Below are 25,546 nucleotides of genomic sequence, written 5' to 3'. Positions count from 1 at the left end.
TTCCTAGAAATGGTGATATCAATTTACATAAATTGTATCTGAAAAGGACTATTCTAGGATAATCAAAACTTAGAGTTTAGGAGCTGGCTGTCAGTTAATATTTGCTCTTGTTAAAAAATGATTAATAATATTGAAATATGGAAGAAACCAGCATCTATATATTTAAGATTAAGTCAGTAGGGTCCAATACATATAGTATGAACAAAATAATAAACACAAAATCATTAACTATTTGAACAATCAGGTGTTTAGCTATAGAAATGTAGTAGGTTCGTGACTCTTAACTATGTCTTGGATTTATTTCATAGAATTGTTCTAAACTTAAATCAGCTGGCTACACAAGATACAAATATCTTCTCTGCCCACAGAAGACCTAAGAAATGGGGTACAAATTAAATAATCAAAGATTTGAGCACCAGAATAAAGGGTTGGACGCTCATAAGCAGCAAGTTGAGGTTACACTAAAGAACCAGATGGACTTTTGAATCCGTACGTATCATTCAGAGCCCAAGCGGCGATTGATGAAAAACAGGCAATACCAAACGTCACACATGACCAAGTCTGGAAGTCCATTCTCTCCCCCAGCTTGGCTAACATATTCACATTTGCAATTGTGTTTTTACAACTAGAATATTCTTATCCCCCAGAAACCCACCAAAAAAAGAGAAGGATGAAACCTAAGCACTAGGGGAAATACATTTTTTCTCATTTTATTGTGAGTTCTAACAGAACTTTTGTTAAACATAGAGCACGTGAACACATGACAGTTTCCTTCATTTGTTCTCATACGGAGCTGATAGAAGAATACTTGGGAGGAATGTTTCTAAATCCATAGATAGCTTCTTTTGCATTTATTTCATTTTTTAAATATGACAAAGCATTAGAGGAAAAAAAAGTTCCTTAAGTTGTGAGAATATCAAATATTACCCATCAATCCCTGAATCATGCTATTCAAAGTGCTTAAATCTACGCTAAAAATAGAACAAAAAATGTACTCCCAATGCAGCTAAATTAACACCTATGGATGCCTAAAATATGACTGTGGTCTGATTACTTCCTCTACATTTATTCCACACTTCCATCGTGCACATAAAAAAATTAAAAAATAAAAAGTTTCAAAAAAACCCCCAAAGAATTAAACCAGGCCATTGCCACATTTACAGTTTTCTGAGCAGTGGGAGAGTTTGGAATCCAGTCCAATGAGGTTCACTGCCACCAGTCCCTGACAGGTGTCCATAATACAAAGTAAACAATGGCCTTCTCCGATTCTGAACATAACCCAATGTGCAAAGCTGACCTTAAAGTTTTATGTGTCCTTGTAGCTTCAGTTCTGGTTTGTGAAAATGTGACACGGATCCAAGGGAGCACAGGAATAAAGACAGATTTGTAGAGAAGGACCCAGGCAAGTTGTCAGGGAAGTAAACATTTTTTAAGCAAATAAAAATCAATGCACATCCTAAGACTCCTTTACCTTGTCAAACAGATACTGGGACCTTTGCACTGTTATAAAATGCTTATACTCATCTCTCACACGTTTGCAGTTCTATCTTACCCTCCCCAATGAACTCTATTGCAGTTTACACTTATTCTTTTTTTTTGTGGCCAACTCACAACTCACACCAAACTGTAGAATTGTTTTCTCATTATATTGGTGGTAGGAATAAAGCAGATGTACAATAGTCACTACACGAGTCCACAGATGATGACTGGGATGGAAGTTCCTTTGATGAATCACTAAAGTAATGTTTAAGTTCTATTATCTGTTTCTGTCACATTGATTTTTGTAAAACTAAAAGCTACATAGGTAATATTTCCTTTTAACAATTCTGTTCTCTGTAGGTTCCTTTGTGATTGATTTTACATCATTCTTAACATGAATATGAATTAGCTGCTTATATCATCAATTTCAAACATAAAGCTAAGTGGTAAGTGATGAATTTCCTGGGAGCATCAGCTTTCTATTTCTGAATGATATAATCATATAGCTAAAATAAAATTAATTCTTTATACAGTAAAATTAATTATTTTAAATACTTTCTGATCTAATTTAAAAACTATCTTTTGTAAATAATGTTTACTTTGAAAATACTGATCTCTGTTGTTATTCATATGTTTGACCTCCTGAGTTCTTATTTAAACACCTTATATTAATATGTGTTGCTTATTCACAAACTGAAACCAAACACTTATCCTGAATGTAGCCTTAAATATTAAACACAAGTGAGTTAACATTTAAATACAAGGGGACCCACAATAAGTTCACAGATTTTCTCTGACTCTTTAGAAAATAACATTTTGTATAATACAAGGTGACAAAACATTTGATGACACATCCTGTTCTTCCCTTTGGTTTGAAAGCCTTCAATGTAAATTTCATTTTGACTTGCCTTGATTCACCCTTTTGAGTTAACTTGCCTGGCATTTGCACATAATCTCATTTGCAGAAAAATTATAGCGGGAAAAGAGGAAGTAGAATATTAAACAAAAACAGCCACAAACACATTCATGCCTTTCCAGGAAGTGATCAAATATAGGGCTTGATTTTTTTGTTTTTTGTTTTTTGTGTGTTTTTTTGTGTTTTTTTGTTTGTTTTGTTTTGTTTTGCTGTTTCATATATATTTATATTTATATTTATATATATATATAAGGGTACATCAACTCATTTAAAAAACGGAAACAACACTCTCCCTCATTTTCATGCCCTCGATCTTCTCTTCTTAGCACTCTGTAGTGGTCACTGTCAAGTGACTAGCACGCCTTTGGGTCTAGAGTGTATTCTGAAGAGCAGTGAATTAAATGTTAAGACAGTTAGACCCACCCCCACCCCTCTGCAGAGTTTACACATCATGCTGCCATTAGAAGGGTAGAGGTGGGGAATGAGGTGGGACAAGGAAGAGATTCAGGGCCCTGACAGGCAGGCCCTCCTATGAACAAGTGTTCTTCTCTCTCTCTCTCTCTCTCTTGTTTTTCACAAATGGCAATGCTGGCGTTCGTTGCACTGCTCTCTGAAGGCCGACGTGGCCCAGCTGATCCTAGGCAGAACTCGAGAGAGGATCCGGTGCTCCTTGTCCCATCAGATAGATTTGTCCAAGCACCCCAAGGAAATGTTAAAAGCAAAATAAAAATTTAAAAAAGGAAATAAAAACCCATTCTAAAACTAAACTAATGAAGCAAAAAAAGGGTTTTCTACCTATACATCAGTCTCTTCTTTAAAAAAAAATGTAAATTTACAAATTCCAATGACATATAAAACAAAGTCAAAAAATGTAATGGTAAGAGACATGGTAAAACAGGAAGACACTGATGCTACAAAGAAATTCCAAAAAACATATGTACAAGACCCTGTTTTTCCTCGTGTTCTAGAGATTGTAATGCATGTTTTTAACAGCAGCAGTCGAGGATTTAGTTCCAGGCACTGGACTGCAGATTCCGCTCAAACTCCCAGGAATGGGATGTCCCTTGCTTTTCTGTCACCAAATTACACTGGATATACTGGTCTCCCTTGGCAACAGCGGCAGGATGGCACTGTTTGTGTGGGCCTCATCTGGATTCTGCTCCCTGCTTGATTTTGTCTGTGGCCGCTGCCCGTTGATGAGTGTCATAGGGATGTTACAGTAGGTATGCTGATTTCCTATGGAGGTAAGAGGCAGGGTGCCAGTAGGAGGTACGTCGTACTCATAGCTTCGGTAGTAGTGTTTCTGACGCATTTGCGAATGGTACGTGTTGTGAAAGGTAGAACGGAGATCTGGATGGGCAGTGGCTAGAGCTGTGGAAGTGGCCGCGGCCATGGAAATGGCCGAGACAGTCTGCAGCTCCCCAAAAGGCCCCTGCTCACTGACATCTAAAGCCTGCTCGTGTGTAATGGGTTCTATCCTCTTAAAAGGCATCTCATACTGTAAACGTTTCCAGAACTTAGAGTTCAATTTGTTGCATTTTGGTCCATGCCATTTAATAACTGTCAGGAGCTTGATGGTGTGCTTGAGGGCCTCCACCTCCTGGTAGTTCATAATTCCTCGTAGCTCACTGCATTCAATTAGTATCACTTTAATTTCTCCAGTCACAAGCATATTTCGAAGTCTGGTCTCCAGTTCAAAGATGCTCCAGCCCCTTCTAACTACGTAATTTGGGGTCATGACAATGATCAGCCTCTTGCTTTGATCTACACATCTTGCCACATCTTCAATGTATGCTATAAAGAGAAAAGAATGTATAAGAATGAACAAGCTAATCATTTGGTCCAGAAAACCCTGGTAAATTCTCTAGTTACATGAGGATTGTCATATGTTGGGAAACACTTTGAGAAGATGAAAATAGCCAATCATCACTTTGAAGAGAGCTTGGGCCTTACATCTTGTAATGTTTGAAGTATTTCTCCCAGATACAAATATTTCATTTGATTTCATCAAGGCTCATAGAAGGAGATGCTTTAGAGAATAACTAAGCATCTTCTCTGGGGTATCAAAACTTAAATTTTGTATGAATGCACAAAGACATTTCCTTTTTCAGAAACTAGTAGATACAATTTTTGAAGTCAAGAACCCCAAATTAAAACTCCATGCAAAAAGTAATGATGCAAACAAATTATGCAAATGAAAACACTAACTTACTTCCAGTTGGGATTAAATCTCTATCTGGTATAAACAACTTATATCCATAATGTTTTTCAAGCATATCAGGTAGAATTTCAAGGGCAAAACGTTCTTCTTCCCCAGTCTCTTGATTCCACTGGTCAGGATCCACTTTGGTATATGATAGGTAAGCATCATAATCTTTATTATCTGTTAAAAATACAGATACAGAGTAAAGTTGAATTCAGTACAAAGAAAACATTAGAACATAAAAAACAATCATTTTTTTTCATAAACACCTTCAAATGTCTCATTCCTGGAAAACAAAATGGGAAGCCTTCATTAAGTTTATTAAGTGTTCAATAAAACCAAATATTATGGGACTAGCTTGGAAGTAGAAGGGGTCATATTTTGATTTTTGTTGTTGTTATGAAAATAGTAGGAGGAAAATCAGTGAAAAGAGTAATGAGGACTGGAGGTGTAACTCAGTGGTAAAGCAAGTATGTAACATGCACAAACCCTGGGTTTCATTCCCAGCAAATGCAAAAAAGAAAAAAATATATATAATGAGATGCTGCCTTCTATCATTTTTGATGCATAGAGTATAAGAAATCTTTACTGTTTATAAAAACTGGATGTTTGAATAGTAGTATGCTCTTATTGTAGATATTACATTCTTACATTCAACCAATCCTGCCTTTGGTTATTTAACCCTGTTGGAAGAGAGAGAGAGAAAGAGAGAGAGAGAGAGAGAGAGAGAGAGAGAGAGAGAGAGAGAGAGAGAAACTGTACCTTGCTTGATTGTGAAAAAGTGTTTTTTTTTTTTTGAGAGGGGTACTTGCTGTGTTGTCCAGGCTGGCCTCAAACTCTGGTCTCAAAAGGTCCTCCTGTCTTAGTAGCTAGGATTATAGGTGTGTGCCACTCTATGAAGTTCTCGTCTCTTATAATATCATCACTTTGATTAATAGGTAGCTAAGTCATAACCTTTCATGTTCTCAGATAGCTATGATCCTATCTTTTTTCTTTTCATTTTTGAGATGAAAAGGTCTCACTATGTCACCCAGGCTGACCTAGAACTCCTGGGCTCAAGTGAGCCTCTTGTCTCAGTCTTTTGGGTAGCTGGGATTGTAGGTATACCATGCCTGGTTTGAGCAATGATTTTTAGATTCTATGTGCTGTGCACATAGCACCAATTTTGGAATTATTGATTAATTTCTCACTGAGACTCATTTCTTGGGTTGCAGACTGAGAATATTATTAAATTGAATGATTATATAAAACATTTTTTTTTACTGGTATCCATTTATTTTACACATAAAGTAATGCCAAATTGTTTGTCATCATTCTATTCAGTTTGGCCACAAGAATAAAAAAGTACAAAATAAACTAAATGAAAGTTAGCACTAAAATCTGATTTCTCTCCTCAATCTTCCCCCTTCTTATATGACAACTTTAAACATTTGAGTACTATTATCATGTGTTCTCTTTATCTTATTTTTTTCTAATTTTGCATCTCAATTTCTCATTGGTTATTTCTAGAATAAGAAATCACTTAACTTCTAGATAATCTCTTGTTTATCAATTTTGGTTTTAGAATATGATGTCAGGATTTATAATTCATCTCAATTCTAAATACCGTTAATCTGATTAGTTAGTCTATCAATATAAGTATCTTTAGCTCCAGTGTATTAATCAATTATTAGATCAAATTGGATTGAAATTATCATAAATTTTAGAATAAAATGAACTTTGAGTTAGGCATAGAATTTAAAATCTGTGAGTGTAAGATATCCAATATTGTATAACATTTTTTACCATTGTTCCCAGTGACTTGGGGATACTCCTTCAGACTTCAGGGGCACTAACACTCACTTTCTGAGATTTATATAAATTTAATTCTTATAGTCAGATAATCTTGAGTCATGTGAGAAGTGGAAAGTTCAGTGGTCCATTTTCAGAATATAGCATTTAGCCTTAAGTGGGATATTAAGATCCGATCATAGGTGTTTTGAGCTTCCCAATCTTTATCCTATCATAGCCATTTTAACTGTAGCCCTTCCTTTTGCCTGCCCCAATTTTAAAGTTAGCCAGTTGTGTAGATTGTAATCCCAAATTCCTCCTATCAGAGCAGAGGACAGTGATGGCTTAGGGATAAAAATAAGTGGACTGCCCACCCAAGTGTTCTTGCTTGCCAGACTTTGTTCAGTAGCACACCCTTCTAACAGAAGTCAGGTTTTCCTTGCTGAGCTAGTTTGAAGCAGTGTTTGATTCTCTGGCACCCTGGTATTTCTAACAGCTGTCTAGAAATCATTCTATGATTACAATTTTCAGGCCAAACTGAGAAAACTGATTAATACACTGAAAGTTAAACAGGTATCTAAGAAGCTAACAATGCCACTATAGGAACCCTGGTAGAAAACTTTAAACTATTGAAGATTTCTTTTTTTAAAGCAGCTTTTAGGGAAAAAAAGTTTTAGAAAATAGTAACCATCCAAAATGTGTTATATTTTGGTATTTCCTCTATTCTTTGTTTGGATATAATTGCACATGTGATAGATTACATTCAATTTTCACCAGAAAATATTATGTTTGGCATAGGAAGGCTTTGTCTATAGGCCAGAGTCAGTCTAAAATGGCACCATGTGCTGATGCAAATACTTTAGTTGAGTAAGCAATCATAGCACATAATAAAGAAATATATCATTTGGGATTAATATTTAGTTAAAACACTCATTCTATAGCTATTCCCATGCATTTCCTATAAAATATTAATTTTTCTTTGCAATATAGGTCAGGTGATTCCAGTCTAGTAGAAAATAGATAAATCAATAGTCTATTTCTATGGGATAAATGTTTTACTAGGAGTAGTACAGGTATCACAGGCCAAAGAGAGTACTTTGTAAGCCAGAATAATATTATTTTGTGCATATGATACTTTTTTTGTGGGAAGTTTCTTTTTTTTAAGCTTGCCCCCTAAACACTACAAAGTGTTGAAGCTCTTCTAAATCTGGGGTGTGTTCTAGCTAGGTTCTTATTCTTTGCCCTTTGTCTTCCCTAGGATTAAAAATAACATGCTTACAACATAACAAGCTTCCTATCCCAAGTTCTGTTCTTCACCTTTTATTTAATTTTCATTTTAATAATAAAACATCTCACTGCTTTAGTGTTTAAACCTAAGGTGCAAGTTCTATTTACTTTCTTTTTTTGCTAGTCATTTCAAACTATTCATTAGTACAAAGAGTCTAGGTTCAATTTCCTTCCTAGGTTAAGCTCAGTTCATTTGTCAGCTGTTATATTTTACCCAATTTTCACTTTCTTTCTCTGTATGGATAATAAGAATAGAAAATGGTCAGCCAATCAGGGCAATGGTCCCCAATTAAGGGGACCTTCCTGGACTACCTGCAAAGACCTTCCTGGACTACCTGGTAAAAACATTAATGGACCCATCAAGACCTTTTTCATATGCAAAGACTCCTTTGTCTCAGAGTCTACAAAAATGCTAGGTGGGATGAATCTAGTTACAGGAAAGATTAAAACTCAAGGCTAAAGAACACAGTCCATGATTTTGGTACTTTTTCAATGCCTGTTTAACATAGATTTTGATCAATGCTCATACCCAAAAAAACTATATAAGCCCTTGAGCTAGCATGCTAAAATGGATTTTCCTGCTCTCAGGTGCCCTCTTGCATTCATTTTTCTTCTCACTGAAATAAATACTATTCTATTTACTCTTCCCTTCTGTTATTGTCCATGGATTTTATTCTTGAAATTTTTGAGACAAGAACCCAGAAATAAATTGGTGAAGCAGAGAATCTAGTTTCATCTCAAAACTTCAGTTTCAATTTCAGCCACCAAATTTATCTTTCCAAACTAATCAAAACTTAGGAAGCTCAAAATCTCTATGGCTACCCATTGATTGTATAAATATTTAACAACTAAATCTGTAGTTTGGTTTCCTTTAAATTGAGCCTGATTTCCCTCAGTCAGAGGTGATCTCTTTTCAAATTTAGTATATCATTGTGTTCTTTATCTTATTTTCTCCTTTAGACTTTATGACTCTTGTCTCAGACATGTAAGTAGGGATAGATAAGATGCTCAAATATACTTGTTGGAAAAAATGAATGAATTGTCTTTCATTTGGGCCATATGTGACACATACTAGTTTCAAGAATTTTTAAATGCCTGGCCATTTCTCAGGACATATGGCTTTGGATATGTAGATTCCATGGTGCCCAGACTTTTCAAGAAATTGCTAAGAGCTGTGGGGGTTAGAGGTTCCTTTGGACCTTTCAGAGTAGTCTTGAAGTATGGCTCAATATGGTTCCAAAAAATCCAAAAGACCTATGGCCCATGTCAATGCCACTAGGAATGTGTTTTTTAGACTGGAGCACAAATGACAAACATTTGGAAGACTTGATAAAACATAGATTTCTGTGTACCCCTTCCAGTGTTTCTCATTCAGTATTTGTAAGTCCTGAGAAACTGCATTTATAAAAAGCTCCCAAGAGATGCTTCTGCTGTTCCAACGATTATACTTTGAGGATCTTTGTTGTAGAACAGAGTATAGACATGCAGAGATCTTGATGACATCAAGCAACTGCAGTCAGCCTTAAGGTAATTGAGCAGAGCACCATAAACAATGAACCTTGCCCTCTTAGCTCCATTAGAAATGCTTTTTTTAATTTAATTACCATCCACTAGTATTTTAATTTCACTGACTAAATGAATAAAAGGCTTAAACATAGATCTTTACCATACTTTTAATCTCTTACTAGGAAAAGCACAATTCAGCCAAGAAATAAATTTGGAGAGATCTTTTTATCTTCAGAGACTATTTTAACTGGCATAAGATAGGTTAGGTTTCTCTTGCCATCTAGGTATCTTACCTTATGTGTACACAAAGATGTATGTTTCTCTCTCTCTCTCTCTCTCTCTCTCTCTATTAGTTACACATGACAGTACAATGATCTTGACAATTCATACATTTGAATCAAATGGGGTATAATTTCTCATTTTTCTGATTGTACAGGTTGCAGAATCACATTGGTCATACAGTCACCTATATACCTACAGCAATAACAATGTCTATTTTATTCTGCTGCCCTTCCTATCCCCCCTTCCCCTCCCCTCCTATCACTTCTCTCTACCCAATCTAATGTGACACACTTTTTTTTTCCTTCTCACAACATCATACATATATTCTGTATAATGATGAGGGTCTCCTACCATCTTCCGTGCAATTCCCCTTCTCCCTCCTTTTCCCTCTCACCCCTCTTCCCTATTTAGTGGTAATGTTTGAAATGTTTTTAATACAGATGGCATACAATAAAAACAAAATAGATAAAAAATCCACATTTTGTTCAAAAAGGGAGCCAGATGTGGTGGGGGCATACCTGCAATCACAGTGTCTTGGGAGACTGAGGCAGAAGAATACTTCCCAGGAGTTTGAGGCCAGACCAGGCAACATAGTGAAACCCTATCTCAAAAAGGGGGAGGGGAATAGATTCTTGTCTAGACTAATATATAAAGTGACTACATTAACGTTAAATGAACTTTGGGAATTGATGCTATGGCCTCAGTCAGTTTGCTATCACTTCATGTCATCTAGATGAATTTACAGTATTTAAGCTTATAACTCCTAGATAGAAAGAAGTTATTTGCAAGCATTATCATGCTGGCAGAAATCCCCTTTGCAAGCATCCATGGCACCATCTTCAAATAAATGGGATGCTTGATTGATATCTAATTTCTATCTTTCTCTAGAGTCTATGTCAGTGTAGTAATGGGTTAGGCGTTTATTTACCACCAGAAGCAAAACCCTGATTTGTAAGTTGTCAGACGGGAAATACAGTGCCAGATACCATACTAAATTCAGCAATGTTTTCTGACTCAAAATCATATGGATTCCAAGGTCTCATCTATTTTCACAATTGGCATCTGAATATGCATCATGGATAATATTTTTGAGGTTGTTTTTGACATCTGTATGGGCATATTTTGACAAATCTTAATGTGTATGAGCTTCAAGTATCTAGTGAAACTTTGAAAAAGTTGGCAGTTTCATTACTATAAAAACCAAAATTAACCAGGTATGGTGGTGCATGTTTGTAATCCCAGCAGCTCTGGAGGCTGAGGCAGGAGGATCATGCGTTCATGCCAGCCTCAGCAATGACGAAGTGCCAAACAACTCAGTGAGACCCTGTCTCTAAATAAAATATAAAATAGGGCTGGGGATGTGGCTCAGTGGTTGAGTGTCCCTGAGTTCAATCTCTAGTTCCCCCACACCAAAAAAAAAAACCACCAAAAAAATTATACTAATATTTTTAAGGGACAGTGCTATGATCATTTAAATTAAGCTTTGGTTTATAAACAACTTAAAAGTTATCATATAGTGGACAAGTTTTTTTTTCTTATTTTTTAATTTCAGCCAACAAATATAATTTGGTTCACTGAAGAGGTAGAAAAACAGCAGCTGGTAGATAATTCTTTGAAATAATTTTTCATAATCTCAAATATAGTTATTAAGTTAACTCTTCATGATTTTCAAGTGATTCTGACTGAGTTGTCTCACCCCTCAAAAAGTCAAAACAAACAAATAAAAACCAGAAAATACACAAAATACTTGAGATCAAAATCAATCAATTTCTATCTATCTATCTATCTATCTATCTATCTAAAGTCAAACAGGTCCTTCAGATTTTATTCATTACATTGACTGAAATGACTACTGGCTTTTGTCACTGTTTCATAAGAAAATGTTTTTGAGGGGAGAAAAGGAAGTTTAGACTGTATGGAGTTAATAAATAAAACAACAAATTTAAAATATTATTAAGAAGGCTAGGGGTGATGGCATACATTTTAGTCCCAGCTACTCAGAAGGCTGAGGCAGAAGGATCACTTGGGCCCAGGAGTTCAAGACCAGACTTAGAGACACAGCAAGACTCCATCTCAAAAAAAGAAAATCTTATTAAGAAATCTTAATGGGGGTAGGCAAATTGAAACTGTTTTAGGAATTCAAAAAAGAATTGAGAAAGGTTATAAATAAAGACATATTTCTTTTTAACATATGAAAAGATATTATCCTCAATGCTCTTTAGGAGGATTGAGAAGTCAAGGGATTCATGCATGTTTTAGAATAACATAGCATTTAAAAATATCAGAAAATGTAATTTGACAGCTCCCTTTTCAAGATGAGAGTGGTGGTTATATTGGATCTGGGGTACAGAAGAGATTTACTGACAATAGAAATAGTTTGAGATTGACATCCAGGTCTTCAGTAGCTTTTAACCTTTAAACACCTATTGAATAGTTGTCAGATGTTATTGGCAGCTGGCCATATCTTTTTTATTCTCAAATATTTATAAGTCACATAAGTGAAATTGACTAGTGACAAAAGCCAACATTCAGCAAATGGGTTACCAAATGAGAATGGAGGACTCAAAGATATATTGTGTATTTTATCTTGAAAGCTTATTGTGTATGTTTAGGCATAGCATGTTAGCTTAAAAAACTGTGATAATTAGAAATTATCATTTATATAATTTGAATAAATAAGACTTTTAGGAAAGTAAGCCTCATTCTTTCTCATGTCTCAGGTTTGCTTTCATATACTTTCTCACATTTCTAAGACATAGTTTTTCAAATAAAAAAACTTTGCATAGCTAAATCATATTTATTTTAATGAACATGCATTAAATATATATTCTTTATATTTCGATTTTATGATTATTGGATGCGATTATTGAAAGAGTGAAAAAATTTCATTCATTTTTTCAGTGCTGGTATTTGAACATAGAACCTCACACATGCAAGCACTCGTACTTTCACTTGCTTTTAATTTCACTTGTATCATGACAATCACTGACAATTGTATTCTAAAATAAAGGTGCTTGAATTGCACATTTTAAAGCTATAAAATAAAGTTCAGTTTACATGTTGTGCCATTTGGTACTTTTCTGGACTATTTTAATTCATAAGGAATCAAACACTTGAATATGACACTAATTAAAATATTTATGGCTGGGTATGGTGGCACACACCTGTTATCCCAGAGATTCACAGAAGGATCACAGGTTCTAGACCAGCCTCAGCAACTAGTGAGGCCCTAAGCAACTTGGGGAGACTCTGTCTCAAAATAGAAAATAAGGGAGGGATATAGCTTAGTGGTTGAGCACCCCTGGGTTCAATCCCTGGTAATAAAAAAATATATGGTGTGACATAATGGAAAAAAAGTAGCAAAGCTCAAATTCTGACTTGATGTCATATTTCTTTATATTTAAAATAGTACCTTGGGGGGCTAAGAGTACAGCTTAGTGGTAGTGCACTTGTCCACCATGCTAGAGGTCCTTGGTTCAATCCCCAATTATTCCAAAAATAAAAGAAAACAGCATATCTTCCTGAAGCTATCCAGGGGAAAATGAATCCTTATAACAACAAAATTCCTAGCCCCAAAGAGTCATTTGTTAGATATTAATTTCCTTCCCTTGCTTCCTTAAGAGGGGAGTAGGTAACAGATTAGAATCCTTAAGAGGGTAAGAGGTAGCAGAATAGTACAGGAAGCAGAGGATTTGCGATTAAAAAAAAAAAGGCTAGATTCTTACCATTTAATAATAATCATATACCAAAAAGAACTATATGTCACTCCTTTTGGAATTCAAAAACTCATCTAGGTTGTTCCTGTGTATGCAATTTATTTAATCACCACCACCAATATTTTTTTTTAAATCCAGAGAAATAAAACCCCAAGCCCTATAGTTTCTACATGATTTACGGAAATGCTGTGTTTCGCTGATGGACATGAGGACAATAATTTCTGAATCGATGAATAAAGAGTAACCTTGTAATGGAAAAAGAAATAAAAATAAACTGTACAGCCTAAGATTGTATCAATGCCAGTTTGTTTCATATACCTGAAATGAAACAGATGTTCACATTTTCTGAGGGTGGGGGTGTAGATTATAAAAGATTGCTCTAACTCATTTTGTTCAATACTTGTAATAACTCCCAATGTCAGGCTAGGAGATCTTTTCCTTCATCTTTAAAATAGAAATCGTGTTAGTTATTATAATGTTCTTATAAGTTTGCCCTGCTGTCATTATGAGTAAGCATGCCCTGGATACCCCACAGGCAGAAGGAGAAAAACAACAACAACCAAAAAAATATCCCCATACTATACTCTGGGAAAAACAAACATAAAGCAGGGTTACAAGCTTTTAAATAAAGCTGGAAGGGATACTCCAGGCAGAGGCATGGAGGAGCCAAAGAAGCTCATGTTTTTTTGATGTTTGTATTTTCTTTTTAATTATTCCAGCACAGACTGTGGTACTGTGTTTTTATAAGTTCTATTCTAGAGACAATAGGTTGCCTTTATCAGGATGGTCAGCTAGTATTTAATTAGAAAAAGGCAGCACCTACAAGCATTTAAACTATCTTTATTTCTGATTTAAAAAAATAGATATTTTGGTAATTAGCATAATATACATTAGAAATTGGGTTTCATTGTTAAAATTAGTGGCTTTTTTATTAAGCATAGGATCTTTGAAATAGTCTCTCCAGGGTGAAATCAGTGCTAATCAAGACATGGATTACTTAATTTAGAAACACACACCTCATCTATAAGAATCTACCAGGGTCAGTAGCCTGCCTCTTGGGGAAACTCTCTTAGTTTTAAGTCCACAATGGTCCTGTTACTTGATGAGGAATATTTTTGGATGACATTAGATGGAATGCCTAATCCTACCCCTGGAGTACTGCCACATTTGCCACAGAAAATTTCTTGCAAGGTTTGCATGACACCCCCCCCCCGCCCCGCCACACACACACACACACTACAGGATAGGAACTTCTTCAACTTTAAGGATTGGTTATATGCCTATTTGCTAATAAGTATATATGTAGCAGAACTTGTTCAATTAATTTTTCATTTTATTATGGAATCAAGATGATGACAGAGTAGCTAACCTTTTCTTAATCCTTAATGATTATAGTTACCTCATTTAGCTATAAGAATTCGAGAATTATGCATAATTACATTGTCTTAAGTTAGTTCTCAACAGCTGTGTTTGTCCAAAAACCAACATCTCACTGTAATTGGAATGGTGTGTGTTCAGATCCCATGGGAGTGGCAATGATGCACAGGGAAGTTTGGCCACCCTTAGCAACTGCTTTTGAGCTAAGAAGACTGGATTTACTCTGGAAGGCAAAATGGGCCCTTTTTTTAAAAATTTTGTGGGGCATTTAAAAAATTCTATCAGAATGTGAAGGGTAAGTAGGGGTTCAAGAATGATAGCAAGAAGAGGTTGTAGGAGGCTTAGTCAGAGTTATAATTAAGGGTGAGGAAAAAAGGGGGTGCAGCTTCAAGAGGTGCAATTTACTGACCTTGAAACTAATTGGAAATGGCAGGTGAGGAGAAAGTATGGCCAGTGAGGTAATAGATGGTGAAAAAACTAAGCAATGAAATTCAGGACGATGAGAAATGAGTTATGGGAGGGGAGTAGGTAATATAAAAGCAGGGTTTGGGATCTTTCTTGGTAGAAATAACCAGTAACTAGAAAAAAATTAAACTGAAATAGCAGAACTGGAAGCAGGACTTTTAGATTTAGGAATTATGGGTTTACAAAGGTAATTAAAGATAGAATGTTGGGCTGGGGTTGTGGCTCAGAGGCAAAGCGCTTGCCTGGTGTGCATGGGGCACTGGGTTCTATCCTTAGCACCACATAAAATAAAGTTATTGTGTCCACATATAACTAAAAATAAATATTTAAAAAAGATAGAATGTTAATGTGATCCGAAAAGTTGAGTGTTGTCACGTTAGAAGAGAACTGGTAAGGCCTGAATCCAGGGGAAACAATAAAATGTAAGGTTATATAGAGGAGGAGCAAGCAGATATGTGAATAAACCAAGAAATCAAAGCATATTCCATCTCAGAAACATGTCAAAATTCTTCTATATCAAAATCTTTCTGATAAAGAACTGATATAATCAATTAATACTCATTAGAACAACTTGATAGCAACTGACTGAATGTGCCCCAAATACCAAATACTCCATTTTCCATCTGATACAATGGCAGCAATTCTTGGGATTAAGAGTCATTTCTAGTTGTATGATTATTAGTGATAAACATAACATTTGTTATTCAATAAATATTCAATGGATCTGTTATTATAATCAATCACTGCATTAGGCCATCACTTCAAATTATTAGCTAAAGATTGTATGTATGTGTGTACACGTGTGTGTGTGTGTGTGTGTGTGTGTGTGTGTGTGTGTGTCTGGTTCTGGGGATTGTCCCAAGAACCTTGTGTTACCTACAAAAGTGCTCTGCCAACACAGAGCTACACCCCAGCTTCCTATTAGCTAAACTTTGTTTCCTTGTTCTTCTTCATACCCTTTGTTTTTCGTTATTTCCAAGAAAATTTTATGAAATTCCCCTTTCAGGAGAGGTAAAACTGGTAGAATGGCCAAGAATAAAGAGCTTTGACCTCTGAATTACATATTTAAAAGGTGAGATAATAATCTGAACAGTCTGTTCTTCTTAATAGTTCTCCCCTCTTTGGAAGAGAAAAAGACTTGTAGGAGAGCTAGGAACCATGTGGATTTGATGATGTCAGAGAAGCTTTCCACCACTGGAAGCATATGCCATTATTAAATCATAATAGTATGGGTAGACGGATATAAGGGGCTGTGATTAAGGTATAGAGGTTGCCTGGGTTTCTGAGAAGGACTCAAGGTCCCAGGGAGGGCAAGGGGCTAATAGAATCTCCTATAGTCTGAGGCAGAATCTGTAAGTAGAAAGGATTTGTGATCTTTTCCCCAGGGATTGTCTTGGGAAACTACTTTTTAGAGAAATTCTGCACACAACATGGATCTGCATGTTAATGAGGCTATGCTTAAGGGGATGATTGTGTGTGTGTGTTTTTTTTTAACAGGGATATGGGTTTGAAATGTAGCAGAGTTTATGGTGCTAGAAATACATGTAAGCATGTCTGAAATTTCCAATGGAATAAAGTCTGAACAAGTGTGTGAAGCTTGTGTCTGGAAACTACAGCAAAGATTTTGGTCTTGAGTAACCAGGGCCCAGTCCAAAGAACTGGTGGGAGTATCTCAAATAAAACAGATGGTGTAGGCACCAGAGGCCTTTCCCCTTTACCAGAAAGCTGTATGTGAGTTCCCTAGAAATGGGTTTCTTGAGGGAAAAGGGAAGGAGAAGGGAAATGGAAAATCTCAATTTAAAACTCAATGTTAACACATAAGAAGTTGAATTCCAAATCAGAACTGACAGTTATCTTGGGGTTGCAAGGTGATAAGATTTTATTTGTTTGTTTATTTATTTTGCTATTGCTGGAAATGAGAATTTGAGAGCCAAGTTGGATACATTTAGATGACTAAAGAATTAGAGAAATGAGATTTTGTGTGTGTGTGTGTGTGTGTGTGTGTGTGTGTGTGTGTACGTGGTGCTGGAGATTGAACCCAGGAACTTGTGCAAGTGAGGCAAGCACTTTACCGACTGAACTATATCCTGAACTCTAGAAATATGAAATTATGTATGCCTAACTTTTGCTAAGATGTAGATTTTGAACTTACACATTATGGTTATTATGGTATTATGGTTCTGAAGGAACAATGTTTCTGAAAGTTCTACAGGTCAGATGAGATGCAGCAGGATAGAGTTAAGAATGAAGTTCTGTTCATTTCAGCTGGAGAATGTCTACTTTTAATACAAGGAGGGTGCTCATATCATTGCACTTGTAGTAAGACTTCCTCCTCTAAAAGGCATTTGAAGGTGAGTGTGGTGGTGTACACCTGTAATCCCAACAACTCAGGAGGCTAAGGCAGGAGGAGCACAACTTATCCAGGGGCTAAACAACTTAATGGGACCCTATCTCAAAATAAAAAACAAACAAACAAACAAAAAACATATAAAGGGGCTAGGCATGTATCTCAATGGTTAAGTACCCTTGGGTTCAATCCCTGGTCCAAAAAAAGAAAAAAAAAAAGAACAAGCACTGCCTTGACAATCTTTGCTTCCCCCCCTTCCTTTTTAGGGGATTATTTGTGCATTAACCTTATCTATATGATAATTAATTTAATTATCTTAGTTTTCTTTGAGTCTAGTGCATTCACAGTAGCATGTCAAGGAAAACCCTTCTAGTTAGATCCCTGATAGTGCATTCAACATGACCCTAGGGAGAAGGTTCTAACAAATTCTAAGGCATTTATTAGCAAAATTAGCTTTCTGGGAGATCCTTTTCATCTACTAGAATATTATTTGTTAATGTATCCTTGCTTTATTTTTTTGTTTAAAACACAAGAAAGTCTGAGAACTCAACAGCTTCAGAATAACAGTGAAATCCAATAAGCAGTATCCCCAGAGGAATGTTCAAATTGCTGAAAGTTCAACTGTATATAATTCATAATTTTTATTTTATTCCATTATTTTCTACATTCAAAAAATGATATATAAAAGCTACATCGAAAATTAATGAATTGGGTATTCAAAATAGGGTTAATAGATAAAGTAAAATTTCTCTACAAAATCTTCTTTTTTCCAATATCTTCTATTGTGCAAATTGTTCAAATGACAAGAGATCTTTAGATGATGCGGAACACACCAAATTTGACAAGAAAAAAAAATAAGATGGGGATTCAGTATTCAATAAAATAAAGGATTTGAAAACAGACTTATTTTCAAATCCCACCCTGGCCACTTACAGTAATACTTGTATTATCATCTTGAGTAAGTTATTTAACCTCTGGAAGACTCAGTTGCCTTATCAGTAAAATGGAGATTATAATATTGACCTTAGAATTTATGTGAGGCTTAGGAAGGATGATTTGAAGAATGTCTAACACCCTGCTTGGTATGCTCATCCAACAATAGCTCTGACATTGACAATTTTCTCACATCTCTTTGAAGCAGTAGCAAAGAAAACTAATAATCTATGTGAATAGCCAAGACAGTTAGAAACAGAGAACAACTAGGCAAGCCATCACTTAAAACAAACAAACAAAACCACAGTTTTGCTTCAGCCCAGACTTCATCCTAATGGGAAAGGGAGAACTATAGTTTGCTCCCTTTATAAAACTGACAACCTCCTGTTCTGCCTATGTATTTCTTCCAGAGGGCCCTGCACAGGTGGCAACAAGGGAAATTGCTTAATTTTTACTTTGTACTTTTTAATGCAAAATTGACAGTGAAAAAAGTTTATAAATATGATAGAAATAGCTTTATAATTTGCACTATTCATTTCCAACTGGTATATGCTTCCTATAGTGCATATTTATCTTATGTTTCTCAAATGATACAAAAGAGGGGGTGGAAAGACTGATATTTCTCTAATGAGTGGTTTAGGGAGTTCAACTGTAAGAGCCCCAAATTCTTCTTTTGAATTTTGAGAAATAGAAAGTCCAGTGGTCAATTTTCAGAATATAGCCTTAATTGGATCCAACTGTAACCATTTTGATTATAGGCCTTCCTTTTGCCTGCCCTAATTTTAAAATTAGCCAGTCTCATAGATTATACCCCTGAGCTCCTCCAATCAGGGTGAGAGACAGCACTGCATTAGGGATATATGCAGGTGGACTGCCCACCTAGGTACTCTTTTTTTTTTTTAAGAGAGGAGAGAGAGAGAGAGAGAGAGAGAGAGAGAGAGAATTTTAATATTATTTATTTATTTATTTTTTAGTTTTCAGTGGACACAACATCTTTGTTTGTATGTGGTGCTGAGGATCAAACCCCGGGCCGCACGCATGCCAGGCAAGCGCACTACCGCTTCAGCCACATCCCCAGCCCAACACCCAGGTACTCTTGCTTGCTTGCTTGCTAGCCTGGTTCTGGTGGCATGCCCTCTGGCAGAAATATAGATCACCTTGCCTACCCACTTTTGAGCATGTGTTTGATTTCTTGTGGTACTTTGATATTTCTAACAGAATGTACACATATACCTGGCTGACCAAAAGCAAAGAATAATTATGATTTCCACAAAACAATATTTACTTCTTCAATTGAGTAAAAATGTTAGATGTGTTATTATGAAAACAATGTGCTTGTGCACTTTTTTATCTGTTGGTCCACACTTAGAATAAAAATTAGCCTATCTAAATATAGCAAAATAAACAAGATTGAAAAGACTACTGGATGAATGCTGAAAGATTCAGTACAGTTTATTATACTGATCATTTTAAACAGGAACAAATTAAGATTCACTTCAAACTCCTGGGCTAGGGAACACAATTAAAAGAGACACTCCTTACCTATAGAAAAGTAAAGCTGGCCTTTCAGTACTGATTACAAGGTGAGAGAAAATGAACACTCTGATGGCATTGCAATCAGTGTTTGTAATTTGTAAGTGCTGTTTAGAATAGAATTCTAAAAAGGGTAGGTGTTGTTTTACAACTTTCAGAGGAAAATACCTATTGGCTCCAATGTATCATACACACATTTCAGTACAAATTATGAACTTACAACTGAACATGGAAAGATTATAAGACCTGCTGCTAGTGATTTTGCAAGTAACTTTTCTTTCCCTTCAATAAAATAAAGGCAGGGAAAAATAATAAAAATATTCAGAAACAACAATAAAAGGGGAAACTCATCTTACCTCCATCCAGCTCCTCAGCTCCAAAATGATTCCTGTAGAAGAGCATGATTTCTATCTTGTAACACTTATAGATGGTCACCAAACAAACAAGCAGCAGGAGAATAGCACCAAGCCCTCCAGCAAGTTCAACTGTGTACATTAGCTCTGGAAAAAATAGCAATAGAGAATGATACAATTTTCACATCTGAAAATCATGAATTCAATTTAATTTCACATTTTTCTGGATGAGACTTGATGTGGGTTATGGGTTACCATTATCTTTCCCTTTTTTGCATGAGAATTTGACCTCTCCATAACTTTAAGCTACGTTTCCTTGGTAACTTGATAAGGTGGTATGTGGTAACTGTGTTGCTAAGTAACATTGCTTATGGTAAAAATGAACCTTGTTTGGTTGATTGCATTTGGACTGAGAACAATATAACTATCTGATTGAAAACTATAATATTGGGATTGCCTGAGTGCAGTGAAATTTTATATAAACATATCTCTTTGCAGATCCTATAAACTATGCTTTTGGAGATGATAAGAACAATATTGGTTCCTGTGGATGTGAAGCTTTTAAGCCTGGGTAGTTTCTGCACTCACCAAATATGAATCTTGATCTCTCTCACTTGGGAGTTGGAACCAAAGGAAAGTGAGGTGTCAGTGCCTAGAAGGCACTGTGGACTATTGCATAGAGTGTCCAGAGGACTGCCTAATCAATGCTACTTGCTGACTTCTGCCAGGAGCAATGACTTCCCAACTACATCTTTCTAGATGGGTGTCCCGGAGGTGGACCATAATCTTGGAGGCTGAATGCTTACTTGTATTTAAGAAGTAGGCTCCTTAGTGGATACCAAAGCAAAATATATTGTTAATATTTTCCTTTTGGTAAGCTTAATTTTTTCTATTTCTTTGCTTCCCATTATACCAGGGATGTTACTACATTCTATCCAAAAAGGGGGGGGGGTTTCTTGACATCTTCTATATTAATTGTGTGTATTACATAAATACTTATCAGAAAAATTAGGGGGTAAAATTTTCTTTTTTTCTCCTTTAGCATTTATGAACATTATAAAAAAGTTAAGATTACTTGTAAGTCACCATACACGTATGTTGAAATTCACATTACCTAAGTGTGTATGCATGTTGTCCTTGATCATTCTATTCCAAATGTTATTACTGAGGGGTAGCTATTCTTTCCTGAGGCTGACTATTACTTCAAAAACCACTAGTTTCCTTAACTGCCATTAAGTACTAATATTTCTGAAATGAAAGCATTAAAATAATGATATTTTAGATTCTGAGAGAAACCACCATTGGATGAGTTATGTAATTTCATCAGAATAGTCAACATAAGCTTAGACTGAAAACTAAATCTATGCTAACATGTATTCTTAGGTTACAAGATCACTCCTGAGCTCTTACAAATGGGATGAAATCATGATTGGAACATTAGAGTAACATCAGTGAAAACTAGTTTTAAAAGTGTGCACATCATATTCTCATAAGAACATTGTATGTGTGTGTTTACATGTGATATCACTTTTCCTATTACAATTACAGAAAAAAATTAGCCATATTTCTTATCATTTTGGCCTTTATTCCTAATTCAACAGTTTAATAAAGTAAATGCATATAATTACTGTTTAATTGAGTGTATTTTTCTCTATTTAGAAAAATTAAATGGGAATTAGAAGAAAGTATTTTATTAAAAGGCTGGACTTTATGAATTAAACAGTAAAGTGAGGAATTAAATATTTTAAGAGTCTAAGTAAATCAATATAAAGTGTGGAAGAATGAGGTAACTCTAGCAGCTTTATCTGTTGACCCTTATGAAGAACACACAAGATCCTACAGCAAAGGTACCAGGAACGAAATACAAAACACTCTTTCAAATGATGTTTCACTCCTGTGATGTGAACAGAAAGGATAAGTGGGTAGATAATACTGTGGAATGAACTGGCTCTCTTAGGATATGAGTTAAACTCTACCATACACAGAAGCCTGTATAAAACTATACAGAGGGTGTATAGTTTTTTTACCCAGAGGGTGGCTTATATGCCAGAAAAAATCTGATTTAAATACATTGGATATTATGGAAGAGATAAGCATTTAGACTGTGGCTTTTTCTTTCTTTGCAATGCTAGGGATCAACCCCAGGGCCTCCTGCATGCTAGACAACTGCTTTACCACTGAGTTATACCCCCAGCCCACACTATAGCTTTTTTTTAAAAGATTCATTCTGTTTTCTAATTTACTATATTAAACACAATTAAAAACTCTAAAATTACTTGCATAAAAGTGGAAAAATAATCAAGAACTCTTAATTTCACCCCAAAAACTGCTAGTGAGAATACACAATAGTATTATTACATTGGAATATTTGGGGTAAGTTTCTAGCAAAATACGAATCTACTCTATGCATATCAATTTCACTCAATGGAATTAACCCAAGAGAAATATAAGTAAATTTCTGCAAAATTGTTTGGTGAAGGAATCCAGATACAAAGTGATGTCCATTATATGATTTTACTTCAAATTCCAGAACATAACAATATAATCCATGGTGATATAAATCAGAATCTAATGGTTTGAGGATGAGTGAAGGGAAAATTTATTGGAAAGAGGTAAGAGGGAACTTTTGGGGTAAAGGAACATTCTGTATCCTTTTTGCATGTGGATACACAATTTTATGCATTTATCACAACTCATTGAGCTGATCTATGAATTTTATCTCTTTTTAAAAAATCATACTTCAATTCTTAGTATTTTCATTTTTAAAATAAAAACTCATTATAAGTTCTGACCCAAAGTCTATGTGGGGAGAAACTCACAAGAAAGAATGGTATCAGAACAGCTGCTGTACTGTAGATAATTGCCTAGGCAGAGAATGATTCCTCTGTAGTGCCCCTAAGCATACCCTTTGCATCTGGAGGTGTGGAACAAGGCCTGAGTATGAAGTATGCCTTAAGTGCCCATATCTAGTTATATAGCCTTGGAGACAATCAAAAACTATGCCCAAAACATAATCCTAACAACCCAATAAACAGAACTCTCATTTTCTTCAGATGGAGTTCATAATAATGGTCTCCACACACTTTTTTTTTAATTTTTAGTAACTGAATATGTATAAATTAGAGAAAAAAGTATGAATGTAAGTCCTTATTTTTATAGAATTTCTCATACATGAGCTATTCCTATTTTGCTAGCTGTCATCAGCCATTCAAAAAAATTATACCTACTACCATAAATATTCTATTTATTTAGCCCATCAATAATATTGCCAGAAATGTAATAAGAGAACAAGGTTACTGTAGCTTAGCAATTACAAAAACAGTCCTGTGTTACTTAGAGAATGAGCAATAAGCAAAAATAACCCTTCTGAGCCACAGATAGTAATTTACTAATAATAGGAATTCTAAAAAGTGGTACAAAGAAAAAGCATTTAAAAGGACTTAACTTATCTGAGATCATGAGAGAATCACAGATTCCCTACTCCCACCCCATACAGAAACATGGTATTCATCTACTATCCTTATAAAAAGGTCAGGAAGGAAACTTTGTCATTTCCCACAGTGCATACAACAGTGCCTGCTCCTCAGTTATTTCATATTTTTATGTGAGTATAGTATTCATGTACACATATTATAAATGTGTGCAGGTTAATGCATTTTCCATTTGATCTAAGTTAGTAACATTGACTTATACAGTTTGTGTTAAGTGTTGACTATCACAAGGAAAGTGGTGCATTAGATTTGGTCTCTACATTCTTCTGCTCCAAGCTGGATATATTCATTAATAAGAGTACAAAATATTATTATTTATCCTTAGGTCAGGACAAAATTATTAGGGGTTAAATTCTGTCACAGTTAAGAGAAATTATTTGTGCCCAATGCTACATTTTATCTTTACGTTACAATGTGCATGTGAATAGTGTTGCCCCAGCAAATGTCATTTTCCCTTTGAAATGGGATCTGTTTTTCAGCTCTAGTTCAAGTTGCCTGGAGTGGCAGCATTTAAAAAATAAAAAGATTCCATTTCAGCACAATTCAACATCTGAGGATGGAAAGAGAAAGTGCAGACCTTTTAAAATCTGTTTACCCTTTGTGTTATTTTGTTAAAATGATAGACTCTACCCCCTTTAAGGGACTGAGACTGAATATTGAAAATTGTAAAGCAAAAATCACTAAGCAAAACCTAAGGGAAACTGGCATTTGGTTAAACACAACAAATGAACAAGTGCCAAAGAGTTACATTTAAGGGCACCAGTAGTCATTTAGTTACAGGCAATTAACAATAGTCCTTGGAAAGCTCCAGTATAGGCTAAGGGAAAACACATTGATTATTGCTGCAGTGGTAGACTACTTTCGGAATAAATTGCTTCAATTTAAAACTAGATTTGCTACAAGCATTTTGAGCAATGACTACAATTTTTTTCTTATCAAGACAGTTGGAGCAAGCAACCCTTTAAAAGAAACAGCTAATTAAAATAAAGTACATGCCATCTCTTAGTATATTGGATTACATTGCAAATAATAAATGCATTTATTTGGTTTACACTAATCCGGCTGCAATTACCTAGTATAGTTTTGGATCCTATTTTTTATTGGCCTGGACCTGGTGTTATTGTTTGTAAACTTTTCTGCTAGAAATGTTTGAAGAAGCAAAGATTTTTGACAAAGTAAATAAAACTTCATGGGTGTTTTTGAACTCAAAGTTGTTTTTTTTTTTTTTTAATTTTATTGTATCAAGGTTTGAACCCAGGAGCACTTTATCCCTGAGCCACATCTGCAATTCTTTTTCTTTTTTCTTTTTTTATTTTGAGACAGGGTCTCCCTAAGTTGCTAAGGGGCTTGCTAACTTGCTGAGGCTGGTATTGAACTTGTGATCTGCCTGCCTCAGCCTCATGAGTTGCTGGGATTACAGGCCTGTGCCACAGTTCCTGGCTGGAGTTTTCATTTTGTATCTCTAGTCTTTGAATGTTCTCTCTCTCTCTCTCTCTCTCTCTCTCTCTCTCTCTCTCTCTCTCTCTCCATCTATCTATCTATCTATCTATCTATCTATCTATCTAGTCCAAAGTATAATTGAAGATTTTAGGTGGCTTATTCTTAAATAGTTCATCCAAAAATTGGTTCATTCCTTATATAAAGTCCTTTGAAATATTCTGCCCTGATTTATATGCAGTAAAACTCAACTTAGTGGAGGAAATGCATGATAGACATTATAATGATCCCAGTTTATTCATTAGCCTCACCAAGTACATTTTTTCTTCTCTCATTGTGTTATAAAGAGCTAAAGTTTATAAGGATTTATCCATCCACATAAATTCATATGCATATTTATTTCACTGGAGCAGTATAACTTATTTGTTCCTGGCAGGAGGATAATTATGCT

At 35.3% G+C, this 25,546-nt stretch overlaps 1 protein-coding gene across 1 annotated transcript in view; it reads right to left on the bottom strand.

Moving 5' to 3' along the window:
- Positions 1–3,470: 3,470 nt before the first annotated feature.
- Positions 3,471–25,546, bottom strand: part of Il1rapl1 (interleukin 1 receptor accessory protein like 1) — a 583,048-nt gene continuing 560,972 nt past the window's right edge. The window contains exons 8-10 of the mRNA XM_077107516.1: positions 20,171–20,314; positions 4,608–4,778; positions 3,471–4,189 (exon numbers count right to left, since the gene is read on the bottom strand). Of these exons, the coding sequence (XP_076963631.1) occupies positions 3,471–4,189; positions 4,608–4,778; positions 20,171–20,314 (1,034 nt within the window). The remainder of the gene's footprint in view (positions 4,190–4,607; positions 4,779–20,170; positions 20,315–25,546) is intronic.

Source organism: Callospermophilus lateralis, chromosome X, assembly GCF_048772815.1.
Source record: "Callospermophilus lateralis isolate mCalLat2 chromosome X, mCalLat2.hap1, whole genome shotgun sequence".
NCBI classification, from domain to species: domain Eukaryota; kingdom Metazoa; phylum Chordata; class Mammalia; order Rodentia; family Sciuridae; genus Callospermophilus; species Callospermophilus lateralis.
The sequence above is the reverse complement of the archived record's forward strand: the minus strand, read 5'-3'. Positions and strand labels throughout refer to the sequence as shown.